Source organism: Panulirus ornatus, chromosome 48, assembly GCF_036320965.1.
Source record: "Panulirus ornatus isolate Po-2019 chromosome 48, ASM3632096v1, whole genome shotgun sequence".
NCBI lineage: Eukaryota > Metazoa > Arthropoda > Malacostraca > Decapoda > Palinuridae > Panulirus > Panulirus ornatus.
Window position 1 is genome coordinate 5,423,669 of NC_092271.1, and position 12,522 is coordinate 5,436,190.

A 12,522-nucleotide genomic window follows, 5' to 3' on the forward strand; every position below is an offset into this window, starting at 1 on the left:
ATCTCACAGCCACACTCTACTTCTGCAACACCTTTCCCTAGTTTTACTTTAATCTCTCTTAACACTCTGTCCGTGTACATGTTAAAAAGCCACAATAACATCATACAGCCCTGCCTCACACCCATGTGTATGCCAAAACTTTCCCTCAACTGTACATCCATTCTTCCACATTGTCCCTCAACTGTACATCCATTCTTACGCATTGTACCCCCTATTCCATATATTCTTAACACATCCCATAAAACATTCCACTTGACTCTGTCATACACTTTCTTAAGATCCATAAAAACTGCATAGAGCTTCTTGGATATTGCTAGATACTTTTTCATGGTCATTTTCAACACAAAAATCTGATCCATACATCCCTTGCCTTTCCAAATACCCAACTGCTCTTAAATCATTTTGCAATCAATGATTCCCATCACTCTATCAAACAACACTCTTGTAAACATTTTTCCTGGTATACTGAACAAAATTATTCCTCTGCAATTTGCAGTTAAGGGAAAGTCTTATTGATTCACAAACTTTCAGTAGAAAATCAGACCTGTGATTTCTGCTCTCCAAGAAAGGTTTTGTGATTTTTGTAACTATTCCAAAAACTTGTAATGGAGGGGTCATTAAAGCTTTTCTAAGAACAACTATTGTTCAAGCCATATATAACATTTTTCACAGGTTTGATATGAACGTTTTTGTTCTTTGTGACTATGAAACAAGAGTGATGATGGCTATGGTCATGTACACAGAGTGACTGAACTCATTCCCCAGAATTATCCACTTGGCACATCTAGACCGTGATAATGCTTACAGAAAAGTACCTAGGAAAGGGCAATATTCTGTGCAATGATAACTCTTAAAGATATGCCAAAAGTGCTCAGGATAAGGGTCATGCTTGCTCTGTGTCTGCAAGACATACAGGACATCACCATGCTGAGAATACTTCACAATGGAGAAATGAAGGAGACTAGTAAAGAGGGTCATAGTAATAAGATGAGGAAGCTTGAAACTGTAGTTGATTGGACAGGAAATCTGTGTCCAATAGAGAAGTCAGACATGCAGACTGGTAATACAGAATGTGTAAGAAATTCACTAATGTGATGTAGGGAACTCTTTTTTTTCACTTTATTGATATGACTCTTCTAAATGCATACAATATGTAGTTAATAAAATTTGAAAGAAAACATAACAAAGACAGTTTAGGTGCAATGCATGTGGACAGATTCTTGAAAAGTATGGTAGACTCACTCACTCCTGAGAACAGAAGCTGTCACATCTTCAGTTGTCCAGATTGACTCACTGCCAAGCATTTCATTATTAGGCACTTTCTTGAACAACAACCGCCAACTGGGAAAAAAAGTTAGACAAAGGCACTGTGAAGTGTGCATGTTGATGGACAAGAGAAAGAAAAAGCACAGGCTGATGTCAATGTGGGCAGTGAGTGTCATAGTGCTCTTTACACATGCAGGCGCAGAGACAAATAATTAATTACCTATTTGTACTGTATGGGGAAGGAGTTTTACACACTTGGTGATCCATTTCTTGAACATTCCCTACTATCACACAACTTCTTAGACCTATGTATGCTGACTGCATTAACCACATTCTCAGTCCTTTTCCATTCATTTCCTCTCTTGTAATAGAAAAGTACTCCATTACATCTTTTTTAAAAAGCTTCTTGTTTAATTTAATGTTTATGTCATCTGGTTGCTCTATTTCTTCATCTCTCATGGGACTGTTAACTTTTCACTTTTTTAAAACCTTAAAGGTTACGATCATGTCAACCCTCACTCTTCTCTCTTACAAGGTGGGTAAATCTAAAGCCTTTCCCTGTAACTTAGCTCTTATTCTGGTACCATATCCTTTTTCATGCTCTAAAGCTATATTAGCTTTGTGCTTCTTAGGTGAGGTGACCAAACTTGAGAAGCATATCTAGTTTTGACCTGTTATTTTCATAAGAATAGCTTGCTAAATATTTCATTTTCCATGTACTTGAAAGTTATTCTGATAATTGCCATTGAACAGTTTGTCTCAACTATTTTCCAAATGCGAGACTCTAGTGATAGGTTAGGAAAAATGCCAACTCCCAAGTCCTTCTAACACACAGAATCTTCAAGCTTATTTCCAGCCAGATAATAATCATACTGAGCCCTTTTTTCACTTTGTCCCATTACTTTACATATGCTTGGGTTGAATTTCATCAGCTACATATCAGACCAACATTGGAGTCTGTGTACATACCCTAGTAAAATGATGCAATCGAACTCAATTTTCACTTCTCATGACTTTTGTATCACCTACATACATATTAAGGTGATTATTATCTGTATTTCACAGGGAGAGAGTTTTAACACTCGTGTTGCCTTGTCTTCTTAACCTCGTTTATGTATATATGCAAGGTATATGTATATGTACCTTTACCCCCATGTATGTATGTACACACACACACACTGTAGCCTATGCCAGACCTATGTGGATTTGATCCCTGGCAGTCCATACATGCAAGACAGTCAGCAATGCTACTGCGACACCACAGATGTACAACTCTATACCTTCAGGGAAGTCATTCACTTAGATCAAAAAGAGTAATAGTCCCTAAACAGAACCCTAGGGAACTCTACTGGTAACCTCCACCTATTTGGAGAGGGCTCTTCTGACATGCATCATTTGTTTCCTTTCACTAATATAGTCTATTCACTGAAGGAGGAGAGAGAACTCTGAAGTGCAAATAAAGTGTAAATATACAATGTGAAATTTTTTATAAAAAATTCAATAAACCATAAAAGTGATAAAAAATTTGTCATGAGTCTCATTCACACCCTGTACTGCCACCACCTGCCTCACATTCTCCACCATCCCAGCTGTGCCTTACAAAAGGATCTACACATTAATTCATCACTAACATGACCATACAAGGTGTGTCTGCTTACTTTTTTATTCATTTACGTTACTTTACATAAATGTGGTCCATTTTATAATGGGAAATAAACTGAAAGCCATCTTATTTGGAATTTAAGGGTTATTTTAGCAAAAACTTCAGTCAACTCCTAGAAACTGCTCCACTATAACAGCACATGCCTCCCAACCTACATTCCAGCCCTCTTATTCCCTCGAAACAGTACAAGAATCAGAAGTGACCTGAGTGCTACAAATCAACAAATCAAAGTAAAGCATTCCCTACACTCACTAACTTACTTCTGAAATTCTACATACCATGAGCAAGCTAAGCCACTTTCTTTCATTCGAAATACCCCACTGATTGAAAGACATCATATGTTTCTCCATTAAGGAAGCCAATATGCCCTTCAGCCTCCAAGCGACTGACCAATGTAAAGACAACAAGTGTTTAAGGTTAATTTAGTGACTCATCTTGTAATTATCTGGTAGGAAGTGCTCCATCATGACACCATATCTCCTCACCTACCTTCCAGCTCTCACATCCCCAGAAACAACAAAAATCTGAAATAACATGAGAGCTACACATCAAGGTAGAACATTTCTCTACACTCAGTAACTTACCTATGAAATTCTACATAGTCTCTGAACAAGCCAAGCCCCTCTCCTTCAGTCAAAATTCCACAAAGATTGAAGGATTTTATATGTTTCCCCAGTACCCAAGTCATTATGCCCTCCAATCTCTTACCGAATATCCAATGCAATCACCTCAATCCCTAACCTGTTCAGAGAAGGTTTTCTTGACAAGGCTTAAAAGGACACTGTATATTTCTCATATTTCCTGAACACTGTTTACATGTAGACCCTAAGAACAAATGCCTCGTCAGCTTCCTAAACCGTATTTACAGCAACCTAAAGAGGCACAAAACTTCTCTGGCTGTTACTTTCATGAACTTCACATATCTTTGACCTAATCAACACAGCCATAACCTTTAGGGCTTTCTTGTTAAGCATCTTTAGCACGTAAGCCTCCGTGGGACTATCTCTGCCTTCTGATTCCTCAGAGAACAAAAACAGAACTTCCATGATTCTCATTTTTATAATTCCCTTGAGAAATACCTGCTCTATTGTGTATGTCCATCACTTTACCAAATAACAAAAAACAGCACCCTCCAGGGCACCCTGAACAGTCTTTAGCCAAGAACATCAACATCAACCAAGCCAAGACTGTGGTCATGCAATCACATAATCATATTGAATGATGAATGAATTTTACACTCCTTAAGACACATCTCTTAAACATTCTCTATTATTAAACAACCTTTCAAACTAATGTATGCTGCCCACATTTACCACATTCTCTTTCAGTTTATCCATTCACCAATTATTCATTTTTTGCTTAATCTCATGTTCTTTAAGCTAGTTGTTCTATCTTTACATCTTTGTAAGAACTGTTCACTCTCTATATCAATCAGGTTTATAAAAACTTGAAAGTTGTGATCAGATCACCCCAAACTCTACTTATTTTCCATGGTGGGCAAATTAAGGTTTCTAGCCTTTTCTTGTATGTCAGCTCTCTTAATCCTGGAACCATCTTTGTTGCCCCTCTCTAGACCTTATCTGTTGGCTCTTTGTGCTTCTTTATGTGCACTGACTAAGCTTAAAAAACTTAATTCAGTTTTGTCTTATGAAGGATATGAACAGCTTGCTAAATAGTTCCTTATCCAAATACCTGAATGCTATTCTAACAAGCAGATGAACCTTTACTCTATTCATATTCCACCTCCTACTTTCTCACTAGGCTTCAATCCTTTCATGGCTGTGCAATCCACCAAGCTTTGTTAGTGTCACTAGAAGAGCATACTAAGTTCGGAGGCACCAAAGACCAGCAACCTCATCAAATCTTCAAGCTATTGTCTACACATTATTGCACATGACTATTAGCTTTGCTGAACTCACAAATGCCTTCTCTACCTTATCATCATATTTATCCAATAAGATGAAACACTAAAAACTTGAGAATAAACAGGCATGCAAGATCATCCTCTGATCCATTTACACAACCAGTCAAGAAATGCTCAAAACAATGACCCTCTAAACTCTCAACCCATCATGTGAACCTAATCTGATAGTTTGGGAAGGAGCTGCTTCATCATCCTTCTGACCATCACTTCCTGCAACCTGAGGTCCCTTGACCCAGAGTAGTAGTTTAGCAACACAACCTTATGAACTCATACAGCCTGCTACAAAAGCAGTTCCATCATAAACATAATCAACAGAATTACTAATTTGTGCATATCTTTTATATTCTTACCACCAAAACCTCCTCATCCTTTGTATTTGTGCATACTATTTTGCTCTCCCTTTTCAAAGCACTCAAATTAACATATTTTTCTAATTCATTTTCAGCCTTTGGCTGCAGTTAGTTCTGACCCATTAATGAATCCATTCTTTTTCATATACCACTGCCCTTCCTGTCTTAGATATGAAGCATCAGAAACAAACACACAATTGATTCACTTGCACATAATTCCTAGCAGTCATACATAATGCACTGAAGCATAAGCCCACCACCCATAGGCAAACCCTTCATGGATTATATTTGATGTTTCATCTGCATGGTTCAAACCACTTCCAGCAAATCAACCCCTATCAATCCCATTCATTCAATTCAATGTACATCTCTTGCCCTCCAGAATGTTCTGGCCTCGATACCCATTTGTTTCATTTAGTACCAGAACATCCAGATTTCTCATCAAACAAAGCACCAATCTTTCCCCACTTTTCATCCAAATTACAACCAAACACATTCAGTCACCCCATCACAAGATTTCAATCTTTGCTCAGCTCCTCTTGTTCCTGCCTTTGAAATATCAAAATAAAAAGAAAGGTGGTTTTCCAGCCCTGTATCCATAAGGATTGATAAATTTTTTGAATCAGGATAAATAATTGTGAATTGTGTGTTGTCAGCTGTTATGTAAGAAGTGGCAACCAGTTTCCAGATGTAGCTAACTTCTACCGTGTGTCAAACATTAAAACAGTATCTCAAAAGGTTCTGAAAAGGAAAGATACACATATATAAAAAGCCAAAAACAGATATGCCAAAACAAAATAATACATCACATTCAAAGGCATGTATAATAAAAAGTGAATTCCCTTGAAAATTTTGGGAAAATCAAGCTGTCTCTCCTTACCTTTCTTTTCTCTGATCATAAATCTCTTGCAGCTGTTCCATGCATTCACCAATCCTTTATTACCATGAAAGGCATCCTCCAGTCTCTATTTTTAGATGTTTTCCTTTTATTTTCTTCTAACTTTTCATGCATCACTATATACTTTACCCACTGCATCTGGCATCCCTAATTTTCTTCATACTTGTTAATACCTCTAAGTACAAGCAGCTGGTAACAACTTCATTCTTAGTGATCAGAAGGACATACAGAATTTCCTGGGATAAATTTTGAATTCTCCTGTTCAGTCAAAAACACTTAAGGATATGCTTTGTAATCAAAACACCTGGTTAAAGATATATATGTGACCCTCTGTTCTGACTAGGACAAAAGGTATTCAAGATTCAGCATGATCATATCACTCATGAATATGTGTAAGGAAGTTCAATACAAAACTATTATCAATACAGATTCCTTGAATGCATGTCATACATATTTAACACTAACACTGTTATTCCAGAGGTACACATTAACATCTGGTTTAAAAATCTTGACAAAACTGAAGCTAGGAACATGAAGAACAAAAGCAAAACTTGATAGCCATTCTTGGTTATTTCATATATATATATATATATATATATATATATATATATATATATATATATATATATATATATATATATATATATATATATATCCTTTCTATTAAATTTTTCAGGACCAAACTGTCATTACATAATAATGATAATATAAGTTGGGGAAAACTGCACACATAATTGTTCCTATTGAAAAAATGCTACATAAACAGTAGTGCTAACCTGTTTCTTTAAATATAAAAGTTGCAGGTGTTACAGATACAAGATGACTGTAAACCACTACTTTCAGTTCACATCATGAGATGAATCTGTTTGTGCAGAATGATACTGTATTTACATGTCATAAAAGGTAACCAATAACTCTACACAACTGAACATTATTAACAGTTTAAATGGACTGAAATCAAAGTTATTTTTCAAGTGATGAAAAAGTTTCTCTAAGTCTCTCGAAAAATCTTACCTCTCATGGAGTCCCTAACTACTCATCGTAAAATCTTTAGCGAGTAAAAGTAAATAAAAAGAATAGCAACTTAAAGATACAAATATTATGTGCAGCTCTAAACATCATGTTCTAGTGTGCCTTGGGTAGATATATAAAGACAAAAAATACAAGTAAAAGACTAAAATGAAAATTTTATGTATCACCTAATATTCCAATGATGAATTTCCCGTCATAATAAAGAAATGAGCCAAGATAATGACTGTCTGTATTATGATACTGTTATGCCTAATCCACACAGCACAGAGTTTCATTCCTGTTAAATATTTAGTAATTACAATGAGAACAGATTAAACAGCCAATGGAATTGCTGGCTACGATTGTTAGTCTAGTCATTAGCAAAATCAACATTCCATAAATTAAAGCTCTCCTTTACTATGGACTTAATGACATTAGGATCAAACATCATTAACTTATATTAAATTTTGAGTAGTTCAACTTGGTAAATCACACCAAAAAAGGAAATATCTTACATCTCTAAAGGAAAATAAATAAAAGAACTTTCTTGTGCTTCAGGTGGGACCATAAGAAAGTAAATATTTTGAGAATCATGCTCAAAAATGCAATATAATTTACTTAAAACAAAATATTATGAAAAAATGATAAATTCAGCTCTGAAATCGAAAGAGAAAAAAAAGTGTTCATTTTCTTGGCTTGTTGAACAAAGTGAAATATAAACTACACAGTCATTTGAAATTAACATGATGTATAACAATACACTCCATTTTTATGGAAAAGATTACCTACACTAGACCACTTCTCTATATAGTTAATGTCTCACATGAGAGCTCTTTATGCAGCAATCAGCTGCAGCAGCTGTACTATAACAGGTGGACCAATATTCAAAGTATCTGAGACAATATAATCTAAAAGTCTGAAAGCTGAATATGTTTATGTTGTAATTATCTTCCATCTCTGAAGGTTGGAAAGTATATCACCTATATTTTAATTGCTGCTAACTATCCTAAATATAATTTTTGGTTCAAACAAAGGAAAAATGTTAATTGCATATAAAAGTTACAAATATTATTAATGCACTTAAGAACTATCTGATGGCTTTAGCATTCAGCATAATACCAAAGTTGCTGGTGACAATGCATTATAAAAAATATATAATAAAAAGAATATAATGGATTTCAACTGAAGCACTAGAGACAAAATGATCTTTTCTTTCTTTACATTCTCATGAAGAAAAAAGTCAAACATTTTAATGGATGCAAGAAAAATGAATAAAACACAGGCTTCAATAAAGCCCTGCCATCTTCACACTTGTTGCTATTACTACAAATCACTAACAATTTCGTGAAAATATATTCAATACTTTGATGTGATATTCTCATATATTAAAAATAGATATTCATATAAGGAAACTGGCTTTTGGTAGTGGCACTTATAAAACTGAGAATTTGTTAGGCATATCTAGTTATAATCAATACCAGTTAGCTGGTTGTAACATGAACCAAAATATATAAAGTTGTCAATCTTCACGATTAATTACGTAACACAAGTATTTGCACTTGCTTTATACCCGTGCTGCCACTTACATAGTTACTAAGAGATGAGCTCCTAAAGTTTCAATATGGCTCAACTTACATCACAGAAAGTGTGAGTAAAACTTGCATGCTCACATTCTGAAACAGATAGTCTAGTCACCACTTCACTTTGAATAAACACATACTTCCATTCTCCAGTACCAAGTTTTGTACTCTTCATTATCAAGGACAATCATTTAAGTTTAATGCAGCCTCACTGATTTACAAGAAGAAACAATGACTTAAGACCTGAAGGTAGAGTACAGTGTCCTGAATAATCAAGATTATGAAATCCACAGTAAAAGAATGGAAGTGCTGTTATGTCTAGTTCTGTGCTACCGTATGTTATAATGGTAATAAAACTTAATAGAAACGATATACAGTATATGATGAAAGACATGCACCCACTGTGGTTCACCTGGAAACTTTTTTATAATTTTCAATGAGAGAGCTTCACATACATTAAAAGACCTATAATTATATAGATATTCAAAATAATGATTCTAGTAATGGGAAAAATCATGGAATTAAATTTTAGTTGTCCAAAATAATAAAGTATTAAATAGTGAATGTGATAAAACACAACACTGTGTAACTTACCGCTTACCAAGATTAAAACTCTGTATATAGATACAGCAGGTCCACTCTGTGAACCCACATATTACTCAAAACTACATGACTGCTTTGGCTATGACTGTTTATTTTCTTAATATTCTTTTATATATAAGTGGAAGAACCCTCAAGATGTACACCACAGGCTGAACAATCTTGAGCATCTCTCTCATTTATGAGTGTACACTGAGGGCACTGTCGACCCCCTGAGATAAGAGGCTTCACTTCAGGGCCTGGCATCCGAGACTTACCACACATGTCACAAGCAGTGCGACTCTTGTTATTTAGGAAGGTACAGGTGGTGCAAGACCATGGAGTTTCTGGTAAACACTCTTTAGGAGGTAAGATGTCTCTAGACTGAGAAGTGATTGTAGTGACACTAGCCTGCTGAAGAGTGGGAGCCTGTGGTAGTGGAGTGAGAGGTCTCTGATGGAAACTCCTGTCTGGAGTGTGAGCCCTTGCTGCTCATGCTCAAGCTGCGTGGTGATGATGAACTGCTTGCACTGTTTTTGTTGCTTATATCTAATCTGTTTTCAGTTCTTAACAAATTGCTGGTCTTCTTCAACGAGGGTTTTCTATCCTCATAATCATCACTATCTTGGGGGGCTGTTTCGAAGCCTGCAGAAATATTGTCATAAAGGCTATTCCTTTTGGTTAGATTTGGGAAGACATCAGGACCAGCACCATGAGATACTGAATGAGAACTTTTACTAGAAGTAGAGGGTCTTTCCACTCGTTCTCGGGTCTCATTAAGAGCCAGAGCATGCAGAGCTTGGTTGATAGGTAATGGCTTAATTTTCATGTCTTTCTTGTTGTTTAAATTATTATTCTTACTCAAGGCAACTGCTTCAGAATAAAGGTTCTGTCGTGTCATCTGGTGGAGGATGTCACCACGATCACCAATGTCTTTATTGTAGCCTCTCTTTTCAAGCCCCCGATACACAAAGTCCCAAGTTTCCCAGGAGCTGGCACCTTGATCATTTGGGGTGGTAAGATTTGTAGAGTTCCTACTGGGATCTTTCACAATAGACAGAGTAGCCTCAAGATGTTCATCCAAGGTACCTGCCTGGAATACTTCGGGAGGAGGTGGAGGTGGTGGGCAGGACTCAGCATTTTCCAGAGGAGGCAGAACACGACTGTTGGGTCCAATAGACTTGGAACTTCGTTTATGTGGCAAAACCTGAAATATTAGTAATTCTCAACTGGTGTTCTCATAGCTTTTGGATGAGTCTATCTAGGTAAGACAGAAAGCAGAGATTAATGCCATATATGCATAGCATGGAAATGAGCAACAGCATGAGCTGGTAACATATCAGAGAGATGAATGGTACTTGTGTATAAAATACAATTTCTACTTCATATCCCTTAATGTGTTCATGAGATATTGAGCTGAAAGTATACATACATGTGGCACTTGATGGTCAGTATAAATAAAGCCAATACAAGAGAAAAGCAAATAGGTGTACAGTTATATATACAAAAAGGTTTCACTAGTAAAATAATGTGAATCTTACTTCAACAGTGTTCTTGAACCTGTTGTAATAGAAAAGTTAGGGGAGAAGAAACATTATGCTCTCATCTCTTGCATGTCAAAGAAGGTTACTAAAACCTCTCCCCTTTTGCATTTCAGTTTTTAAAAGTGGAATAAGGAGGAGCCGGGAGAGAAGCACTCATCCTCCTCAAAGACTTTGGCTCTGGTGTCTGATTGTACCTAGATGTGACTGGTATGAGAAGAATGGAGAGACATGTAGTACATTTGGGAAGAAGAATCTGGATGTTCTGGCTCTGACTGAAACTAAGCTCATAGAAGGGGGAAAAATGGTTTGGGAATGCCCTAAGGGTAAAGTCTGCAGTCAGTGCAAATACAAAAGCAAAGTATGGACTGGCACTTCTGCTGAAGAAGAGTGAGGAAACGTGATCAGACGAACAATGTGGATGAGAATGAAAGTGGATTACAAGGGGTGGGTGAGAATGAAAGTGGACTACAAGAGGTGGGTGACTGTCAGTGCTTATGTAACTGGTAGTGGGAGGAGTAATGAAGAGAGGTGAGTGTTTTGGGAGGAGCTGACTGAGTGTATTGGTAACTTTGATGCAAGGAAACATGAATTACTGGAGAGTGATATAAATGCAAAAGTGCCATGATATCTGAGTATAATTCGGTGTGGAGTACCTGGTGTGCATGAAAGTAGTGTGCAACTTTAGGAATTGTGTAAATAAAGAAGACTGGTGATTGGTAATACCTGGTTTAAAAAAAAGAAGTTAAAGAAATATGCAATGGTGAGTAGGGTTTAAGGACAAAAAGATGTACTGGATTATGTAGACTAACTTGCATGCAGCAGAAAGAGACTCTTGGATGTAAATGTACTGAAAGAAGCAGCTGGTGAGATGTCTGATAACTTCTTGGCACTGGTGAGTTTGAAAGTTTGTTATAGCTTTAGGAAAAGAGGAATGACAGGTGGCAAGAGGGTGGTGAAAGTGAATGAGCTTGAGAAAGGGGCTTGTGTACAGAGATACAAGGAGGGACTGGGTGATGAATAGCAAAAGGTGAGAGTCAACAAAACTTGGGGAGTGGATGACAAAATGAGGGGATTTACAGAAGCAGTGCTTTCAACAGGAAGAGGAGGGTATAGCATGCAGAAAATGAAATGTAGGAAATAGAGGAAGGGTAGTGGGTGACTGAATGAGGAAGTTGCTAGTGAAAGAGGGAAAAGAGCTGTATGGGTTATACCTGCAGGAAAAGAATGTGAGTGACTGGGAGATGTACAGGAAAAAGTAGAGGTACAAGAAAAAGTAGCAGAAGATCAACAGGGTGGGAGCTGAAAAAAAGGACATGTGAAAAATGAGGTGAGAAAGTGCACTAATGATCCAATCAGTGCTCAGGATACATTCATGGAAAATGAGGTGCAAAGCAAAACAGCTCTCTATGAGGTCATTATACCACTTCATATATGGAAATGTGTTCCTGATGACATTTTTTACCTATTAGATATATACAGTAGAGTACATGAGGGTTACAGGTATCAATAAATACATATCATTATAACCCATCTTCATTTAAAGAATAACAAATAAGTAATGTAAAATATTGTATCAAAAATGACAGTTGTTTGATGAATAGGGAAGATTGTTACAATGAGGGAGACGCAAAGTGTCAGTGAGACACAGTGGGTGTAAGGGAAGTGGGTGCAGAAGGCAATGGATATTGTATGGCTCTGCTCTGGATG

The 12,522-nt window shown here is 36.6% G+C and overlaps 1 protein-coding gene across 1 annotated transcript in view; it reads right to left on the reverse strand.

The window, feature by feature from the left end:
* Nucleotides 1–9,268: 9,268 nt before the first annotated feature.
* tamo (PUB and ZnF_RBZ domain-containing protein tamozhennic) overlaps nucleotides 9,269–12,522 on the reverse strand; it is a 184,796-nt gene continuing 181,542 nt past the window's right edge. Inside the window, 2 exon segments of the mRNA XM_071690509.1 lie at nucleotides 9,269–9,700; nucleotides 9,702–10,478. Of these exon segments, the coding sequence (XP_071546610.1) occupies nucleotides 9,404–9,700; nucleotides 9,702–10,478 (1,074 nt within the window). The 3' untranslated portion in view covers nucleotides 9,269–9,403.